The 22,705-nt window shown below is 43.4% G+C and overlaps 1 protein-coding gene across 1 annotated transcript in view; it reads left to right on the top strand.

Annotated features, from left to right (window-relative positions):
* The window catches only part of unc5ca (unc-5 netrin receptor Ca), a 157,967-nt gene that overhangs the window by 70,943 nt on the left and 64,319 nt on the right, over positions 1-22,705 (top strand). The window contains exons 4-6 of the mRNA XM_084177519.1: positions 5,243-5,410; positions 5,902-6,066; positions 22,152-22,208. Coding sequence (XP_084033645.1) covers positions 5,243-5,410; positions 5,902-6,066; positions 22,152-22,208 — 390 coding nt within the window. The remainder of the gene's footprint in view (positions 1-5,242; positions 5,411-5,901; positions 6,067-22,151; positions 22,209-22,705) is intronic.

Here is a 22,705-nt window from a genome sequence, read left to right as displayed (position 1 = left end):
GGTTTTTCGCATCCACCAGTTTGTCATTACTGCCCTGAGAAAGGACACATTGTCTCTAAATTGAAAAATAAAAATGAGAGTGAGAAAAGCTATTTCTTCTTGTGGGAGCAGTCCAGCCCGTTAAGTCTCTGGTTGGGACTGGTGTATCTCCTAAACAAGATTTTGGATCAGATGTGTAACCCTTTGTTTCAGACAGGTTTGTGTCTCTGCAGAGTGGCAATGCTCTTAAGCAGCCGGTATTTGTATTTGTATTTATTAGGGATCCCCATTCCGGCAGGATAGAACAGCTGACTCAGGTAAGACAAGGGGTGGCGGTCTGTGTATATTTGTAAACAACAGTTGGTGCACAAAATCTAATACTAAGGAATCTCAAGGTTTTTCTCGCCTGAGGTAAAGTATCTCATGATAAGCTGTAGACCACACTATTTACCAAGAGACTTTTCATCTATATTTTTCATAGCTGTCTATCTACCACCACAAACCGATGCGGGCATTAAGATTGCACTCAATGAGCTGTATAAGGCCATACAGTAAGTAAACAGGAAAACGCTCACCCAGAGGCAGCGCTCCTAGTGGCCGGGGACTTTAATTTTACATTTGTGGGAATCGAACCCACAACCCTGGCGTTGCAAACGCCATGCTCTACGAACTGAGCTAAATCCCCTGCCGGCCATTCCCTCCCCTACCCTGGACGACGCTGGGCCAATTGTGCGCCGCCCCATGGGTTTAATGCAGAGAAACTTAAATCCGTTCTACCTAATTTCTACCAGCATGTTAGATGTGCAACCAGAGGGGAAGAACACTCTAGACCACCTTTACTCCACACACAGAGACACATGCAAAGATTTCCCTCGCCCTCCATTTGGCAAATCTGACCATAACTCTATCCTCCTGATTCAAAAAACTAAAGCAGAAAGCACCAGTGACTCGGTTAATAAAAAAGTGGTCAGATGATGCAGATGCTAAGCTACAGGACTGTTTTGCTAGCACAGACTGGAATATGTTCCGGGAATCTTCAGATAGCTTTGAGGAGTACACCACATCAGTCACTGGCTTCATCAATAAGTGCATCGATGACGTCGTCCCCACAGTGACCGTACGTACATACCCCAACCAGAAGCCATGGATTACAGGCAACATCCGCACTGAGCTAAAGGGTAGAGCTGCCACTTTCAAGGAGCGGGACTCTAACCCGGACGCTTAAAATAAATCCCGCTATGCCCTCCAACAAACCATCAAACAGGCAAAGAGTCAATACCGGACTAAGACTGAATCGTACTACACTGGCTCTGACACTCGTCGGATGTGGCAGGGCTTGAAAACTATTACAGACTACAAAAGGAAGCACAGCCATGAGCTGCCCAGTGACACAAGCCTACCAGACGAGCTAAATCACTTCTATGCTTGCTTGAAGCATGCATGAGAGCACCAGCTGTTCCGGATGACTATGTGATCACGCTCTCCGTAGCCGATGTGAGTAAGACTTTTAAGCAGGTCAACATTCAGAAGGCCGCAGGGCCAGACGGATTACTAGGACGTGTACTCCGAGCATGTGCTGACCAACTGGCAAGTTGTCTTCACTGACATTTTCAACATGTCCCTGACTGAGTCTGTAATACCAACATGTTTCAAGCAGACCACCATAGTCCCTGTGCCCAAGGACACTAAGATAACCTGCATAAATGACTACCGACCCGTAGCACTCACGTCTGTAGCCATGAAGTGCTTTGAACAACACCATCATCCCAGAAACCCTAGACCCACTCCAATTTGCATACCGCCCCAACAGATCCACAGATGATGCAATCTCTATTGCACTCCACACTGCCCTTTCCCACCTGGACAAGAGGAACACCTACGTGAGAATGCTATTCATTGACTGCAGCTCAGCGTTCAACACCATAGTGCCCACAAAGCTCATCACTAAGCTAAGGACCCTGGGACTAAACACCTCCCTCTGCAACTGGATCCTGGACTTCCTGACGGGCCGCCCCCAGGTGGTAAGGATAGGTAACAACACATCTGTCACGCTGATCCTCAACACGGTGGCCCCTCAGGGGTGCGTGCTCAGTCCCCTCCTGTACTCCCTGTTCACCCATGACTGCATGGCCAGGCATGACTCCAACACCATCATTAAGTTTGCTGACGACACAACAGTGGTAGGCCTGATCACCGACAACAATGAGACAGCCTATAGGGAGGAGGTCCGAGACCTGGCCGTGTGGTGCCAGGATAACAACCTCTCCCTCAACGTGACCAAGACAAAGGAGATGATTGTGGTCTACAGGGAAAAAAAGAGGACTGAGCACGCCCCCATTCTCATCGATGGGGCTGTAGTGGAACAGGTTGAGAGCTTCAAGTTCCTGGTGTCCACATCACCAACGAACTATCATGGTCCAAAGACACCAAGACAGTCGTGAAGAGGGCACGACAAAGCCTATTCCCCCTCAGGAGACCGAAAAGATTTGGCATGGGTCCTCATATCCTCAAAAAGCTCTACAGCTGCACCATCGAGAGCATCCTGACTGGTTGCATCACTGCCTGGTATGGCAACTGCTCGGCCTTCGACTGCAAGGCACTACAGAGGGTAGTGTGTACAGCCCAGTACATCACTGGGGCCAAGCTTCCTGCCATCCAGGACCTCTATACCAGGCGGTGTCAGAGGAAGGCCCTCAAAATTGTCAAAGACTCCAGCCACCCTAGTCATAGACTGTTCTCTCTGCTACCGCACGGTAAGCGGTACCGGAGCGCCATGTCTAGGTCCAAAAGGCTTCTCAACAGCTTCTACCCCAAGCCATAAGACTCCTGAACAGCTAATCATTGCTACCCGGACTATTGGCACTGCCCCCCCCATCCCCACCCCCCTCTTTTACGCTGCTGCTACTCTGTCTATTATTTATGCATAGTCACTTTAACTCTACCCACATGTACATATTACCTCAATTACCTCGACTAGCCGGTGCCCCCGCACATTGACTCTGCACCGGTACCCCCCTGTAGATAGCCTCCCTACTGTTATTTTATTTTACTGCTGCTCTTTAGTTGTTTGCTTTTTATTTTTATATTTTTTTATTCTTTAAAAATTGCATTGTTGGTTAAGGGCTTGTAAGTAAGCATTTCACTGTAATGTCTACACTTGTTGTATTCTGTGCATGTGGCAAATAAAATTTGATTTGATTTGAAACACCGTTCAACTGATGACCGAGGTCAGCCTGCAGGCAGCCGGCCCGCCACAAGGAGTCGCTAGAGCGCTATGAGCCATGTAAAGCCCCCCCGGCCAAACCCTCCCCGAACCCGGACGACGCTGGGCCAATTGTGCGCCGCCCTATGGGACTCCCGATCACGGCCGGTTGTGATACAGCCCAGGATCAAACCCTGGTCTGTAGTGATGCCTCTAGTACTGCGATGCAGTGCCTTAGACCGCTGCGGCACTCGGAGGCCCAGAGATGGAGATTCTTAAAGTTTGGTTCGATTGAAAGGCCCAAAACTGCACTTTCGATGTGGGTGACCAAGTCCTGGTTTTGTTGCCCTTCTGGGGTCACCGTTACAGGCTCGCTTTTCAGGCCCTTACCCTATATTGAAAAAAATTGGTAACCTGGATTACATCATTGCCACACCGGAGCGCAGGGAAAAAAACCTGGCTGTATCATGTCAACATGTTGAAACCATACTTCACCCATTACAATCGGGCGGAGAAGTCAGTGGAAACTGGTAGTGATGTTCTGCATGTAGCCACTGCTGTCACCATTGACTCTAGTCTTCCTCAAGAGTATGAGGAAAGTCCAATACACCCTGTGACGGTAGGACGGTTGAGTAACTCAGAGACTCTAGAAAACCTTTTGGCACACTTGTCACCTGAGGTCCTGAGGTCAGTCAATACGTTGTGTTTTGTGTTTAGCCAGTGTATAGCCCTGGCTCACAATTTATTTTGACTGCACGTTTTGCCGTTTTGGAAATGAGTTTTGTTTTGGTTGCGCTCGTTCCAAGGGGACGAGAGCATTAGAAACGTACATTATTTTAGCCTTTTTTCTCAAAACCTCTGAGTTTTAGCCAACTATATAAAAAAAATATGTAAATGTGTTTTGTCTTCATTTTGATGACAGCCAGTAGACGCCATGTTTGTATGGAGAAGGCGACGCATATAAGTAGCGACACATTCAAGTTGATCATGTTGTGAGATGGAAATTATTTTCCGTTGGTTGTGAGCAAACTTGTCCAACAAAAATATAGGGTAAGGGGGAAGGTGTTACTGGCTTTGGTTTTTCCATTTTGTATTTCGAGTTTCCACGTTAGCAATTAAGGTGCACCGATTGTTGTGACCTCGTTAGTCAGTCTGTATTACACCTGTGCTGGTTGGTCATCTCATTAGAGGGAAGGTGTTTGCTTCCTGTCTTTTAATTTGGTGTGTGGTTTTTCTTTTATTTGCCTCTTCTTGTGCAAGTGGACACGCCCAAGAGTGTCTTTCCGAACCCCTCCTAAACCCCACCTGTTTCGTTTTAGTTATTGTCAGTGACTTTATTATTTCCCCTTTCTGTTTAAGCGACAATTTTTGGTTTTCTTGCTGGGGGACGTTACAAGTTCATTTTGGTTGTTTCAGATTGCCCAATAGAAATTAATAGTAAGTAATGTATTTTGACATTATGTAGTCACTTTTATTGTAAATAAGAATATAATATGTTTCTAAACACTTCAACATTAATGTGGAGTCTACCATGATTATGGATAATACTGAATGAATCGTGAATAATGAGGCGTGATAAGGTTACAGAGGGTCAAAGATCATACCCCAAGACATGCTATCCTCCCCTGTTATTGGTAATGGCAAGAGGTTATGAGGGTATGAGCTTAGGAATATGTGAACAAATACTACACTTTTGGGGTATCAATTTTGACCCCTACCTTTAACAAAAATATTACTTGTTAAACAAAATCTTTCTCTGAGCAATTGTATTAGTGTAAAATAATATAATTTCCCTATATTTTTGAGGATACAATGTAGCTCAGTATTTAATTTATTTTATACAGTCATTATTGCTCATCTTTATCAAGGGTGTTAATTTCGGACACCACTGTAGGAGGTCCCGTACCGGGAATAATCAATTTTTAGCCCTGCCTGTACTGGCATATCCCTCTGATCACGCATCAACAATAAAACAAAAATGGGACCAATATTCAAAGATAAGACGAGATTCAAACTGTTTTGTGTGTGTAGACGTTTATGCTCTCCATTCTGTTACCATAGTGAACGGCGGCTGGTCGACATGGACAGAGTGGTCGGTGTGTAACAGTCGCTGTGGCCGTGGTTACCAAAAGCGTACCCGCAGCTGTACCAACCCCGCCCCGCTCAACGGAGGAGCCCCCTGTGATGGACAGGCCACCCAGAAGCTGGCATGCACCTCCCTCTGCACTGGTATGGACACATATACTGTTTTGTTGTGTTCTGTTCTGGTCTAGTCTATTCTGTTGTGTTCTGTTCTAGTCTATTCTGTTATGTTCTGTTCTAGTCTATTCTGTTGTGTTCTGTTCTAGTCTATTCTGTTGTGTTCTGTTCTAGTCTATTCTGTTGTGTTCTGTTCTAGTCTATTCTGTTGTGTTGTGTTCTATTCTGTTGTGTTCTAGTCTATTCTGTTCTGTTGTGTTCTAGTCTATTCTGTTCTATTCTGTTGTGTTCTAGTCTATTCTGTTCTGTTCTGTTGTGTTCTAGTCTACTCTGTTCTATTATGTTGTGTTCTGTTCTAGTCTACTCTGTTCCATTTTGTTGTGTTCTATAGTATATTAAAATATATTCTGTTTTATACTATTCCATCTAACTCTGTTTTGTATTGTATTTTACCTTCAGAGCCAGATCAACTGTGTTGATATTGTATCCCAGTGAACCCTGTATCTCTCTCTCCCCTACAGTTGACGGGTTGTGGACAGAGTGGAGTAAGTGGTCTACCTGTGGTACAGAGTGCACTCACTGGCGCAGGAGAGAATGCACTGCCCCTGCACCCAAAAATGGAGGCAAGGACTGCGAGGGTATGGTCCTACAGTCCCAGAACTGTACTGACGGACTCTGTATGCAGAGTGAGTAAACATCCTCCCCCACTAACTCTTCTTCCTACACCTGCTCGTTCTCCTTAACCACCTCCTCCTCCTTCACCACCTCCTCTTCCTCCTGCTCCTCCTCACCTTCCTCACTGGCTCTGTTATATTCTCACCTCCTTCCTCTCATACATCACCACCAATACACTGACAGACAGATACTGTATACAGCATGTATACTTACAAAACAAAAGTATGCCTGTGAGCATCTTCATCAAACATGTGAATGTAAAACTTGTTATCCTTTAAATGTCTATTGATGGTGGCATACAGGTCTGTAGAACGTTAATAGGGAGAGAAAACAATGCACAGTACAATATTTTTTGACCACAAGATGCACTTGGGGCCTGATTCAGACTTAGGAAATGTATGCCTTTCCTACGCACGCCTTTCCTACGTACTTCTCAGTAGTTGGTATTCAGACTTACCTAATGCCAGTGCTTAATTTGTAACTTGGGAGGTGCCGGAACAAAAAAGTGAGCTCGAGACTGGGTTGACCTGGGGGGCTCTGAGGTACCGAAATGCATTTTAAAAAATCACCTTTATAATAAAGCATTGCATGCATTATCAACACTTTTGCGTACTGGTATAGAGCAGTAGAGTAGAGGCACTTCAATTAAAGTAGTTGCACATATGGAGGAAAAACTTTGTAGCCTAGGTCCAGGATTTTTTTGGTGCCTTTTATAAACTAACTTCATGCAGTTCTACATCATTTTAGATGACTGGAGACTTTAGCAGAATCTTTTTTAATACCTCACAACTTATCAAAATGGCAGGCTACTTTGACACTGAAAACTGAGAATCTGAGATCAATAAAAACGACCTTGTCTTGAATACATCAATAGCCTAGGTGTACGGGGAGACACATATTGTACAATATGAGGAGGAAATTATAGTCCTAAAAAAGCTTTCCAGTTTCCCTTACTCACCCAATGATGAGCAGCTCACTCACCGGCGATAGCCAATGCGCTCTTGCCAAAAGCTTATCTCTCTTGTTTACTTTGTTAAATAATGCTGTTCGCTCAATAGGTCTACAGTGGGGAAAAAAAGTATTTAGTCAGCCACCAATTGCGCAAGTTCTCCCACTTAAAAAGATGAGAGAGGCCTGTAATTTTCATCATAGGTACACGTCAACTATGACAGACAAAATGATTTTAAAAAATCCAGAAAATCACATTGTAGGATTTTTAATGAATTTATTTGCAAATTATGGTGGAAAATAAGTATTTGGTCACCTACAAACAAGCAAGATTTCTGGCTCTCACAGACCTGTAACTTCTTCTTTAAGAGGCTCCTCTGTCCTCCACTCGTTACCTGTATTAATGGCACCTGTTTGAACATGTTATCAGTATAAAAGACACCTGTCCACAACCTCAAACAGTCACACTCCAAACTCCACTATGGCCAAGACCAAAGAGCTGTCAAAGGACACCAGAAACAAAATTGTAGACCTGCACCAGGCTGGGAAGACTGAATCTGCAATAGGTAAGCAGCTTGGTTCCATGTCCCTGACTGAGTCTGTAATACCAACATGTTTCAAGCAGACCACCATAGTCCCCGTGCCCAAGAACTCTAAGATAACCTGCCTAAATGACTACCGACCCGTAGCACTGACGTCTGTAGCCATGAAGTGCTTTGAAAGACTGGTCATGGCTCACATCAACAGCATAATCCCAGAAACCCTAGACCCACTCCAATTTGCATACCGCCCCAACAGATCCACAGATGATGCAATCTCTATCGCACTCCACACTGCCCTCTCCCACCTGGACAAGAGGAACACCTACGTGAGAATGCTATTCATTGACTACAGCTCAGCATTCAACACCATAGTGCCCTCTAAGCTCATCACTAAGCTAAGGATCCTGGGACTAAACACCTCCCTCTGCAACTGGAGCCTGGACTTCCTGACGGGCCGCCCCCAGGTGGTAAGGGTAGGTAACAACACATCTGCCACACTGATCCTCAACACGGGGGCCCCTCAGGGGTGCGTGCTCAGTCCCCTCCTGTACTCTCTGTTCACCCATGACTGCATGGCCAGGCACGACTCCAACACCATCATTAAGTTTGCCGACGACACAACAGTGGTAGGCCTGATCACCGACAACGATGAGACAGCCTATAGGGAGGAGGTCAGAGATCTGGCCGTGTGGTGCCAGGACAACAACCTCTCCCTCAACGTGACCAAGACAAAGGAGATGATTGTGGACTACAGGAAAAAAAAGAGGACTGAGCACGCCCCCATTCTCATCGACGGGGCTGTAGTGGAACAGGTTGAGAGCTTCAAGTTCCTTGGTGTCCACATCACCAACGAACTATCATGGTCCAAACACACCAAGACAGTCGTGAAGAGGGCACGACAAAGCCTATTCCCCCTCAGGAGACTAAAAAGATTTGGCATGGGTCCTCAGATCCTCAAAAAATTCTACAGCTGCACCATCGAGAGCATCCTGACTGGTTGCATCACCGCCTGGTATGGCAACTGCTTGGCCTCTGACCGCAAGGCACTACAGAGGGTAGTGCGTACGGCCCAGTACATCACTGGGTCAAAGCTCCCTGCCATCCAGGACCTCTATACCAGGCGGTGTCAGAGGAAGGCCCTCAAAATTGTCAAAGACTCCAGCCACCCTAGTCATAGACTGTTCTCTCTGCTACCGCACGGCAAGCAGTACCGGAGTGCCAAGTCTAGGTCCAAAAGACTTCTCAACAGCTTCTACCCCCAAGCCATAAGACTCCTGAACAGCTAATCATGGCTACCCGGACTATTTGCACTGCCCCCCCACCCCATCCTTTTTACGCTGCTGCTACTCTGTTAAGTATTTATGCATAGTCACTTTAACTCTACCCACATGTACATATTACCTCAACTACCTCAACTAGCCGGTGCCCCCGCACATTGACTCTGCAACGGTACCCCCCTGTATATATAGCCTCCCTACTGTCACTTTATTTTACTGTATATATAGCCTCCCTACTGTCACTTTATTTTACTTCTGCTCTTTTTTTCTCAACACTTTTTTTGTTGTTGTTTTATTCTTACTTTTTTTGTTTAAAATAAATGCACTGTTGGTTAAGGGCTGTAAGTAAGCATTTCACTGTAATGTCTGCACCTGTTGTATTCGGCGCATGTGACCAATAAAATTTGATTTGATTTGGTTTGATTTGATTTGATTTGATTTGGTTTGAAGAAATCAACTATGGGAGCAATTATTAGGAAATGGAAGACATACAAGACCACTGATAATGTCCCTCGATCTGGGGCTCCACGCAAGATCTCACCCTGTGGGGTCAAAATGATCACAAGAATGGTGAGCAAAAATCCCAAAACCACACGGGGGGACCTAGTGAATGACCTGCAGAGAGCTGGGACCAAAGTAACAAAGCCTACCATCAGTAACACACTACGCCGCCAGGGACTCAAATCCTGCAGTGACAGACGTGTCCCCCTGCTTAAGCCAGTACATGTCCAGGCCCGTCTGAAGTTTGCTAGAGTGCATTTGGATGATCCAGAAGAGGATTGGGAGAATGTCATATGGTCAGATGAAACCAAAATAGAACTTTTTGGTAAAAACTCAACTCGTCATGTTTGGAGGACAAAGAATGCTGAGTTGCATCCAAAGAACACCATACCTACTGTGAAGCATGGGGGTGGAAACATCATGCTTTGGGGCTGTTTTTCTGCAAAGGGACCAGGACGACTGATCCGTGTAAAGGAAAGAATGAATGGGGCCATGTATCGTGAGATTTTTAGTGAAAACCTCCTTCCATCAGCAAGGGCATTGAAGATGAAACGTGGCTGGGTCTTTCAGTATGACAATGATCCCAAACACACCGCCCGGGCAACGAAGGAGTGGCTTCGTAAGAAGCATTTCAAGGTCCTGGAGTGGCCTAGCCAGTCTCCAGATCTCAACTCCATAGAAAATATTTGGAGGGAGTTGAAAGTCCATGTTGCCCAGCGACAGCCCCAAAACATCACTGCTCTAGAGGAGATCTGCATGGAGGAATGGGACAAAATACCAGCAACAGTGTGTGAAAACCTTGTGAAGACTTACAGAAAACGTTTGACCTGTGTCATTGCAAACAAAGGGTATATAACAAAGTATTGACAAACTTTTGTCATTGACCAAATACTTATTTTCCACCATAATTTGCAAATAAATTCATTAAAAATCCTACAATGTGATTTTCTGGATTTTTTTTTCTCATTTTGTCTGTCATAGTTGACGTGTACCTATGATGAAAATTACAGGCCTCTCTCATCTTTTTAAGTGGGAGAACTTGCACAATTGGTGGCTGACTAAATACTTTCTTTCCCCACTGTATTTGGAAGTTGATAACTTGGTAGACTACAGACATATTAGTCTTCTCTTTTCAGCAGGATCCATTTGCTTTCCAACCTGTGTTTTCCCGCGATTGTATTTGAAATATTGCGAAAGGCCTGTTTTGGCTGCATGCTGTTCACTGACAGATTTGCCATGCGTTCCCGACTGTAAGCATGCCTTGCTATTGGGCTACACACAATCCACAACTAGGCTATTTAAAAAGAAATAAGCTATTGATCCTCTGTGACTAAATATAGGCTCACTCCTGGTGTAGTATTCTGAATTATTTCATTTATTTCTGAACAGACAGCAGTAATTCTATAACTTTGGGAAATGTATTTCAATTTATCAGTGGTGCAGCACCTCCAGTACACTTCCCGCGGCTATGATTCTATAAGGAAATAAATGATGAAGTGCAACACTGGAGAGATGAGTTGAAGGCTCATGTCTATCAGCGCAGAGAGGGAGAGAGATCATAGAAAGTTAATCAAATTTTACAGTAGTTCTGTTAAGATACAGGCACGCTTCTTTCTCTCACCACAGCAATGGCTGATTCATTGGTCTATATAGGCCACAATATTGCAAAACCATAAACCCGGGCCGGCCCAACGTGAATCAATTCTTAGAATATCAGGCACGTTTTCACATTACGTTTTTTAGGGGGGAGGAGAATTACAGAGGAGTCAAAGTTTAAATAACTCTGATTGCAATGTAAAAATTATAATAAAAGCAAACAGTGAAAATTATTTTTCATGCCGGATCCTGGCAAATGGGTTCCGGAATGAAACGGCAGGCTCACTAGAATACATAGAGAGAACGGGTTGAGAATATAGGGATCAATGAAAGAAATCAATCTAAATATAAAGTGGGGAAAAAAAGTATTTAGTCAGCCACCAATTGTGCAAGTTCTCCCACTTAAAAAGATGAGAGAGGCCTGTAATTTTCATCATAGGTACACGTCAACTATGACAGACAAATTGAGAAGAAAAAAATCCAGAAAATCACATTGTAGAGAATTTTTTATGAATTTATTTGCAAATTATGGTGGAAAATAAGTATTTGGTCGCCTACAAACAAGCAAGATTTCTGGCTCTCACAGACCTGTAACTTCTTCTTTAAGAGGCTCCTCTGTCCTCCACTCGTTACCTGTATTAATGGCACCTGTTTGAACTTGTTATCAGTATAAAAGACACCTGTCCACAACCTCAAACAGTCACACTCCAAACTCCACTATGGCCAAGACCAAAGAGCTGTCAAAGGACACCAGAAACAAAATTGTAGACCTGCACCAGGCTGGGAAGACTGAATCTGCAATAGGTAAGCAGCTTGGTTTGAAGAAATCAACTGTGGGAGCAAGTATTAGGAAATGGAAGACATACAAGACCACTGATAATCTCCCTCGATCTGGGGCTCCACGCAAGATCTCACCCCGTGGCGTCAAAATGATCACAAGAACGGTGAGCAAAAATCCCAGAACCACACGGGGGGACCTAGTGAATGACCTGCAGAGAGCTGGGACCAAAGTAACAAAGCCTACCATCAGTAACACACTACGCCGCCAGGGACTCAAATCCTGCAGTGCCAGACGTGTCCCCCTGCTTAAGCCAGTACATGTCCAGGCCCATCTGAAGTTTGCTAGAGTGCATTTGGATGATCCAGAAGAGGATTGGGGGAATGTCATATGGTCAGATGAAACCAAAATAGAACTTTTTGGTAAAAACTCAACTCGTCGTGTTTGGAGGACAAAGAATGCTGAGTTGCATCCAAAGAACACCATACCTACTGTGAAGCATGGGGGTGGAAACATCATGCTTTGGGGCTGTTTTTCTGCAAAGGGACCAGGACGACTGATCCGTGTAAAGGAAAGAATGAATGGGGCCATGTATCGTGAGATTTTGAGTGAAAAATTCCTTCCATCAGCAAGGGCATTGAAGATGAAATGTGGCTGGGTCTTTCAGCATGACAATGATCCCAAACACACCGCCCGGGCAACGAAGGAGTGGCTTCGTAAGAAGCATTTCAAGGTCCTGGAGTGGCCTAGCCAGTCTCCAGATCTCGACCCCATAGAAAATCTTTGGAGGGAGTTGAAAGTCCGTGTTGCCCAGCGACAGCCCCAAAACATCACTGCTCTAGAGGAGATCTGCATGGAGGAATGGGCCAAAATACCAGCAACAGTGTGTGAAAACCTTGTGAAGACTTACAGAAAACGTTTGACCTGTGTCATTGCCAACAAAGGGTATATAACAAAGTATTGAGAAACTTTTGTTATTGACCAAATACTTATTTTCCACCATAATTTGCAAATAAATTAATAAAAAATCCTACAATGTGATTTTCTGGATTTTTTTTCCTCATTTTGTCTGTCATAGTTGACGTGTACCTATGATGAAAATGACAGGCCTCTCTCATCTTTTTAAGTGGGATAACTTGCACAATTGGTGGCTGACTAAATACTTTTTTTCCCCACTGTATGCATATTCGTCTCTGTTTCAGCACCAATTGGTAGATAAAAAAAATACTCTGATCTTGTAGATTATTTAGGCACATTTTAGGGTTAGGAAAGTATGGAGAGCCTTTACGCACTAAGTATATTGATGAATCAAAAATAGTGGTTTGATTCATCCTGATTCATCCTGAATGTTGCCATATCAAGTTCAATCTATGAAATATTGGAAGGTGGAAAAAAGTGCTAGAAATCTACCCTAATCCTCATTAATCATGGAACTGTATGACAACGGTCCAGTCATCATGGACAGTGCACCCAGGTTTAAACTGCTACATGTGGGCTGAGTTCCATAATGATTCAAATAGACTACATGTCCCAAATTATTGCACAATGTTAGCCTAATATGATCCACTAATGCTAGCGACCCTCAGGAACAACTACACGGACGTGACAGAGGAAAGAAAGGGAAACAGAATGGAATGATGCAAAATCTAGGCTACAAATTTAAATAAACTAACACTAAAGTGACAGTTATAAATGTATGTAGGTATTACTGACGGTGGCTCCCGAAAGTGGATAATATTTAACATGATACAAATTGTAAAATAAAACTGAGAAAGGCTGGCATATAATTAAAACATGTTAAAGCTCATACATCAACTCGGCAGGTTCGGCCCTACAGAAGCCTATAACTTGGGTCTCCAAATTTTATCCAGCAAATTATGAGGTCATGCAATTAGAATTCTGAGTAACGGCACAGCTATTTATAGCCTACTTAACTGTAGAAAAGGGGCCGCAATACATGTCATGTTGATATGATTTTCCATTTGCTTCCATATGACGGGCCGCCCCCAGTTGGTGAGGGTAGGCAACATCCCATCTGCCACGCACCTCAGGGGTGCATGCTTAGACCCATCCTGTATTCCCTGTTCACCCACGACTGCGTGGCCAAGCACGACTCCAAAACCATCATTACGTTTGCCAACAACACAACAGTGGTAGGCCTGATCACCGACAACAATGAGACAGCCTATAGGGAGGAGGTCAGAGACCTGGCAGTGTGGTGCCAGGACAACAACCTCTCCCTAAACATGATCAAGACAAAGGAGATGATCGTGGACTTTAGAAAAAGGAGGGCCGAGCACGCCCCCATTTTCATCGACGGGGCTGTAGTGGGAGCAGGTCGAGAGCTTCAAGTTCCTTCGTGTCCACATCACCAACAAACTATCATGGTCGAAACACACCAAGACATTTGTGAAGAATGCCTATTCCCCCTCAGGAGACTGAAAAGATTTGGCATGGGTCCTCAGATCCTCAAAGTTCTTCAGCTGCACCATTGAGAGCATCCTGACAGGTTGCATCACCGCCTGGTAAATTGTACCATGAAATGCTTACTTACAAGCCCTTAACCAAGATATCAGTTAAGAAAAAATAGTTTAAAAATAAATTCACCAATACAAGTCTTGGTAGTCCAACAAATATTGCTATTAGGATGAAAATCACAGCTGGCCTGATACATTGTTTATGCCTCCACCCATTCGGGATGCAGTTTCAATGACTCAATACAAAAACGGACTAATAACGTGGCTAATAGGCTAACTTATCTATTTATGTAGCTATTTAGCAAGCTAAAAACACAGAGCCTAATGTTAGCTAGCTAGCTGCTGGGAGGATGTCATGTCATTGGACGAGTAGGTGAGTGGATGACTTTTTTCCCCCCATATCAATTTTCGGTGGCTACAGCTAGAGTGAAGGTGTCATTTGGTTAGCTAGCAAAAAATGTGAATCACTTTGCTAGCTAGGTAGCTATGCTGAACTTAACAACTGTTATCCATAGTTAGCATATCTCTTAGTTGTCAATCAAATGTATTTGGCATCGATCAAATGGTCGGGCAGGCAAGTTCCCACTCAAAACGTGGGTTGGGATAAGCATGCATTGGCAGGCAAGCTGCAGAAGGAAGTAACGCTGTTGCTACTGCCTGTAAACACAGTCCAGTTGAAAGTGAATGATGGCAGGCCCGTGTGGCAAAAGGCTTATTTGCATATAGGCCTATTGTAGCTCTGATTGGCTATGGCACACGGTCTGTGTAGAGTCCGGTCCTGGACAAGACAAATGGTTTTTTTTACTGCAGTGTCTATTAATTCTCCTCATTCCCACTCTATATTGCTATAGAATTTTCAGAAATGCCTTACTCTGTCATTCCCAAACATTCTATGAAAGTATGAAAACATGAAAATGACTATCTAAGTGCTCGCTTAAAAAAATATACTCTTCCTGGGGGTGTATGTGAACAGATTTTAATAATATTTCATGTTGCTAAAACGCTGTCAGTTCCACTTTAATTTCAAGGTCAAAATACGCATATAGAAAAGTGCATAAAAAGGGATTTACGCTACCTTAACTTGGGTCAGAATTCCCCCCATATTGAACATAGTGTTCCTATACGGTGGCCATACTAGTCCTCAGATTGAGGCTGTCCTAATATGAACACCATATTACACTGTAGAAGCTTTATATCAAACCTTAAACAATTAAGGTCAATACCTGAGTTATAGACCATGTTTTCAGGAAATGTATAGAAAAGATAGTGACAAATGATGACTCAGGAGCTAGCGTAACTACGTATGAGCTAGCGTAACTACGTATGAGCTAGCGTAACTACGTATGAGCTAGCGTAACTACGTATGAGCTAGCGTAGCTACGTATGAGCTAGCGTAACTACGTATGAGCTAGCGTAACTACGTATGAGCTAGCGTAGCTGCGTACGAGCTAGCATAATTACCATGAGCTAACGTAATTACCAACCCTCCAGAATTATTGAGATTTTTCACCCCAATAAAAATAACAGATCTTCAACCCTCATGGACAATTTGGCCTCAGTCTTAACATAAAGTGTCTATTTTCCAAGAGAAGCCAATTTTGTGTTGACATGTGGGAAAAGCACCTTGTTTTAATGTGTGTTTGTCTGTAATTACCGACCAGGCATTTGACTCAAAGTTACAACTAAAGTGAAAACACTGGATAGAAATGTGTTACCGCAGACTGCTTATAATAATGCTATTAATTCTCGCTAAAGGAATACTACACTCAAACTATCTTTTTAGTATTTTTTTCATTAGTCCACTGTTGCATAGATGGGTTGGTTGTTTAGCAACAAAACTGATGCTTGCGCATCTATGGGGCAAAACAGATAGGGTTGGCTTAGACTGTTGACAACATGGAAACTATATTTCATCTCCAAATGTTTATTGAAAGCATAAATACATTTGCACAATGAGTACTTGTTGTCTCTCAAATACATTGTTCCAGTTGTTGATTGGCTAGCTAGTGAATTTAAGCCATATTAGAATAGACATGACATCAGTCAAAACACCTCAAAACAAGACATGGTATCAATAACAAGATACATCGAGCTGAAACGAGCCACCTACGATTCCCCACAAGGCAGCTTCTTGTCATTGTTGATAGCTATCTGACTGTTCAGAAGCATAACAGCGCACGCCTTCAGGCCACATCGATGCGCACGGATCTTTTTAGTGACGTTGTCAGCCAACCCGTTCATACAACCCCCCCCCCCCCCCCCCCCCCCCCCCCCAACACATATCAGCAGTCAAGTTTTCAATATCGAGCACTTTTAGTACAGAGCAAAATCTGCTATGTGTTTTGCATCATGTGATGCATTCCCTTTGAACAAGGCTATGCTGTAGATATTATTTTGGAGAAATACACTACATGACCAAAAGTATGTGGACACCCGCTCGTCGGACATCTCATTCCAAAATCATGGGCATTAATATGGAGTTAGTCCCCCCCATTGCTGCTAGAATAGCCTCTACTCTTCTGGGAAAGCTTTTCACTAGATGTTGGAACATTGCTGAGGGGACTTGCTTCCATTCAGCCACGAGCATTAGTGAGGTCGGGCACTGATGTTGGGCGATTAGGCCTGGCTCGCAGTCGGCGTTCCAATTCATCCCAAAGGTGTTCAATGGGGTTGAGGTCAGGGCTCTGTGCAGGCCAGTCAATATCTTTCACACTGATCTCGACAAGCCATTTCTGTATGGACATCGCTTTGTGCACGGAGGCATTGTCATGCTGAAACAGGAAAGGGCCTTCCCCAAACTGCTGCCTCATATTTGGAAGCACATAATCGTCTATAATGTCATTGTATGCTGTAGCGTTAAGATTTCCCTTCACTGGAACTAAGGGGCCTAGCTTGAATCATGAAAAACAGCCCCCACCATTATTTGTCCTCCACCAAACTTTACAGTTGGCACTATACATTGGGGAAGGTAGCGTTCTCTTGGCATCCGCCAAAACCAGATTAGTCCGTCGGACTGCCAGATGGAGAAGCATGATTCATCACTCCAAAGAACGCGTTTCCACTGCTCCCGAGTCCAATGGCAGCGAGCTTTACACCACTCCAGCCGACGCTTGGCATTGTGCATGGTGATATTAGGCTTGTGTGTTGCAGCTCGGTCATGGAAACCCATTTCATGAATCTCCCGACAAGCATTTCTTGTACTGAAGTTGCTTCCAGAGGCAGTTTGGAACTCGGTAGTGAGTGTTGTAACCAAGGACAGAAGATTTTTACGTGCTTCAGAGGTCCCGTTCTGTGCGCTTGTGTGGCCTACCACTTCGCAGCTGAGCCGTTGTTGCTCCTAGACGTTTCCCCTCACAATAACAGCACTTAAAGTTGACTGGGGCAGCTCTAGCAGGGCAGAAATGTGACGAACTGACTTGTTGGAAAGGTGGCATCCTATGACGGTACCATGTTGACAGTCACTGAGCTCTTCAATAAGGCCATTATACTGCCAATGTTTGTCTATGGAGATTGCACGGCGGTGTGCTCGATTTTATACACCTGTCAGCAATGGGTGTAACTGAAATAGCCGAATCCACTAATTTGAAGGGGTGTCCACATACTTTTGTGTATGTGTGTGTATGTATATGTGTATATATATATATATATATATATATATATATATATATATATATATATAGTGTATGTTTCTAAGATTCTCATCAAAGACTCTGGTTTGGTTTTACACAGGACATTATTTATAAGTATATTTTTATCTGCTAAATCCTCCTGGACCTATATATTTATCTGTTATTTAACCAGTCCAATTGAGATTAATACTTTCTTTAAGGGAGTCCTGGTCAAGAGGAAGCAGCGAAAGTATACAATAAAATACAATGCAGCACGGGACAAATGCAACTCACAACAACAAATACATAAGACATACTCTCATAGTCTTACAGGACACCTACACATTATCTGTTGAAGCAGCTACACACTCTTCAGTATTCAAAAAAACTCTGAAACTCACACATACGGATGAAGTATTGAAGTTTAGCATCCTTCGGTTCCAACACCATGGGTATAATAACTATAACAGCTCTGTGCTCGAACATTTCTCAAAGGCTAAACCAGTGTAACAGAGTGATAGAATCCCCCCACAGACTGATCAGTGTGAAGCCTAATTTATACCCTAGGCAATATGCAAAGCAAGACCTACTATTAAACTACACAAAATGTCTATCCTGCGTAGTTGTGTTGCAGAAATATGCAGTAGACGGGTCCAACCTCGCAATTTGTAACTTGACACAAGTACGCATGATCACCATTTAGTGTAGCTAATTGCGTTCTTGCGTTGCGTACATACAGTGCATATGTATGGTATAAATTAGGCTTAAGGACTTTCCCCACTCCTCTTAGAAGTGCTCTAGGCTCTCCGCGTTACATTGAGAAAAGCAGCATGAAATTCCACATTTGTTAGACATAAAACCTCTAATGGATTTAACATATTTAAAGGAAATCAAATAAATCCATGCATGTTGTTAGAAAAGCTTTAGGAAAGCCTAGTGCTATACCTATATCATGATCGTTAGTCTCACCACGCATTTACATGATCACCGTTATTGATGGTCTGTTCATATTTCTTGGAGGCACAGCACTGCTGCCCATAGTTTTAAATGCCCTCATTGGGCTTGTGAGATCCATAGCCGCTGCATTAAGTCCCAGGTAGATGGATGGGGAGTACACTCTGAATATAAAACCCATAACCGTATAGATTCAGCCTCGTTTCCCCCAGATTGATTTTTTTGTGCTTTTAGAGGCCGGTGCCCTGTCTGTGTCTGCACTAATAACAGTTTCCTTCAATATTTAGGAGAAATCCATGAGGCTTAAAAGCCTGCAATGCTTCAAATATGATGCTGAAAGCAATACTTATGTAGACCATATCAACCCGCTCTAATGGGTCCATTCACTTTGCATCTTGACTGGTACTTTAATATGTTTGCATTGGAAATAATAAATCAGTGTTTCTGTTGGATTCTGTTGAATAGTTTGTGTATAGGCTACCCTTAGTATGCCCCTCCCTGTTTCTTACTAAAACATACTTGTCTCTTAATAACTATTCTTATCATTACCTTTTTATTTATTTATCGTGTCCATTTCCTTTAAATTAGACATAACTTAACGCTGGGAGTTCATAAAAATGTGATTTATTTTTTTGGGGCTTGAAAAATGTGAACACTAGTGTAGTAGTGTAGTGCATGATGTTTCTGATAGCGCTGTATAATTGACTTTTCTCCAGTTACTGTACCTACAGGCACTTTCCTGCTTTCTTCCTCTTGCCCATCTAAAGTTTTCCCATTATAAAACCTGAGTAGTTGAAATCCACTTGACCTCCGTCTGCCTCACCTCTAGTATTTTCCTCTCTCGTCCATTTCTCCGTGATTTAAGTAGCTTTTGTTGCTCTGCTCTCAGACAGATGACATTTTCTATCGACTGAGTGGACTAGACATCCAGCACTGTATTAGCATAGAAAACATACCTTTTACTCTGTGCCTATTTCACGTTTCCTATGGGTCTGGGTTGGAGTTTATTTCAAATGATTCAGATTGAATAAAACACATTTTAAAGACAACTGTAGTTGTTTAACGCGGCATCATGGCATTGCTTGGTGTGGTAGTACCACACAAAGTAGAAAGTACAGTTAAACCTTTCTTCCGAGTTTCAATACAGCGAAATATGGCCACAACACAGCAAAGTGAAAAAGGTTCCGTTAAATACAATTTGGGTTCGTTTAGTGAGTTAGCGTTAGTCTTACCAGTGGGTTAGGGTGAGTGTTACAAGAAGCCATTGGCAGTACATGAAAGGATCATGTTTCTCATGTTGACAACATTGATGAGTCCCGATGGCAAGAACTGCAGATTTTAGTGAAGAAATGTTGTTAGGGAGTGGTGCCCTGTGAAAATAAGCTATTTTGTACTGGTCAGAGAAGACTTTAATAGAATAGGTTTGTCTTTTGGGAGCCTGTCTATACAAGAAAGTAAGGTTCCTTAGCCTAGACGCTTTGACAGCAAAGAAGAGCTATACTTTCTACGGTACATTAACAGTTTTTCATAGATATACTATATGTACGGTACACACAGATTTCTGTTTGGTGAGATGACAAGTGGAGACAGAGGATTAGGAGTGGGTGTGGTTTGCAGGAGTGATTTAGCTAGCTACTCTATAGACTGTCTCAGCACTGACGACACTCTTTTGCAATTGAGTAAAGTACAGTAGCATATAGAGGCCTCTATTTCTCATTGGTTTATGCCCTGTGTCTTTTCCCTCTGACTTCAGTCCCTCTATTTCTCATTGGTTTATGCCCTGTGTCTTTTCCCTCTGACTTCAGTCCCTCTATTTCTCATTGGTTTATGCCCTGTGTCTTTTCCCTCTGACTTCAGTCCCTCTATTTCTCATTGGTTTATGCCCTGTGTCTTTTCCCTCTGACTTCAGTCCCTCTATTTCTCATTGGTTTATGCCCTGTGTCTTTTCCCTCTGACTTCAGTCCCTCTATTTCTCATTGGTTTATGCCCTGTGTCTTTTCCCTCTGACTTCAGTCCCTCTATTTCTCATTGGTTTATGCCCTGTGTCTTTTCCCTCTGACTTTAGTCCCTCTATTTCTCATTGGTTTATGCCCTGTGTCTTTTCCCTCTGACTTCAGTCCCTCTATTTCTCATTGGTTTATGCCCTGTGTCTTTTCCCTCTGACTTCAGTCCCTCTATTTCTCATTGGTTTATGCCCTGTGTCTTTTCCCTCTGACTTCAGTCCCTCTATTTCTCATTGGTTTATGCCCTGTGTCTTTTCCCTCTGACTTCAGTCCCTCTATTTCTCATTGGTTTATGCCCTGTGTCTTTTCCCTCTGACTTCAGTCCCTCTATTTCTCATTGGTTTATGCCTTGTGTCTTTTCCCTCTGACTTCAGTCCCTCTATTTCTCATTGGTTTATGCCCTGTGTCTTTTCCCTCTGACTTCAGTCCTTCGCTAGTTGTTATAAACTCCTTTCCCCTTTTTTTGTTTCAACGTCACGGTGTCCATATTAGTCCTGCTGAGATTGAGGATGTCCTAATATGGACACCTTACGTTGTCTTTCATCTTCTCCTCCATGTTGCGTTTTTAAAATAGGCAACCTGTTATTACACTCGTCATTCCTCAAGTTCAGTGTCAACATCATTGTCTGTCTACAGTGTGATTGTATTGTGACGTGTGCGTGTGATCTCTCCATAACGTCCTGTACAGTCAAGTCAATGTACCATGTGTCCATAAGGTCTGTGTGTATAACGCCACTCATCTCCACATCTCTCCTGAGCTGATGTTCTAATCTTAAAGGGACATTTCACTTGTTAATAAAAGTTTGTCCGACGTTTTCAGACCTCAGAAGCAGAGTGATGTCAAGATGAAACCCCAGGTCCCATGACACGGTAGCTAATAAGGCTCAATCTCAGATCATTGGAAAAGCACCATCTATATTTCTTTTGTTTTATTTATTGCTTGTCTTTTACATTAATTTTGGGGTGCAGGCATATAGCTGGATCTACACAACCAATGTCATGGGACGTGGTTTCATCTTGACGTTAGACTACTGTAGAGGTCTGAAAACATCGGACAAACTTTTTGATTTGAAAGTGTATTGTCCCATTAAGGGTGGCGGTGCAGCAGGGGTGACAGGAGCGTTCTAAATGGCCAAGCTGTACTCTATTAATTATACACTACACTTTAATGAAAGTCTGCGTGCCTGAACAAAGTAGATCACTGACTGTGCTACCGCTGTCACTGCAGTGCAAGGTTTGTATCACAGTGCCATTCATTTCTCATTCAGTTAGGTTTTGAAAGAAGGAAAGACAATATATTAAGGTCTATGTTTACATTTTCAGTGATGGGTGTCCATTTTGATTTTCTTCTTGGTTGCTCTTTTGTTTTGTTCCATTTGTTTTGACTTCCCGCCCCTTCTCTCCCCCTCAAGGTTCATTATATCAGCTGTCCACTGAGCCTAAAGCCGACAGTGATTTGGGATTTTCATGTGAGTTGGTGTATTTTTTGTTTTCCATTCCATTCCTTATTTTGTTGATTGATTTGTGTCCTCTTGATTTCCCCCCCCCCCCCCCCCCCCTCCCTATGTCATGCCATACCACCTATTCCTTAAGGTTACACACACATCTGTCTTTACAGTGTTCCCCTCCTTGATGATACTCCTAGTGTATCCTCCACTCAGCCCCACTATACTGGTCTCTAGTGTATCCTCCTCCTCCACTCAGCCCCACTATACTGGTCTCTAGTGTATCCTCCTCCTCCACTCAGCCCCACTATACTGGTCTCTAGTGTATCCTCCTCTTCCTCCACTCAGCCCCACTATACTGGTTTCTAGTGTATCCTCCTCCTCCAGTCAGCCCCACTATACTGGTCTCTAGTGTATCCTCCTCCTCCACTCAGCCCCAATATACTGGTCTCTAGTGTATCCTCCTCCTCCTCCAGTCAGCCCCACTATACTGGTCTCTAGTGTATCCTCCTCCTCCAGTC

The sequence above is a fragment of the Coregonus lavaretus genome (assembly GCF_964263955.1).
Source record: "Coregonus lavaretus genome assembly, chromosome: 14".
NCBI lineage: Eukaryota > Metazoa > Chordata > Actinopteri > Salmoniformes > Salmonidae > Coregonus > Coregonus lavaretus.
Note: the sequence above shows the minus strand (reverse complement) of the source record. Positions and strands in the feature narration are given on the sequence as shown.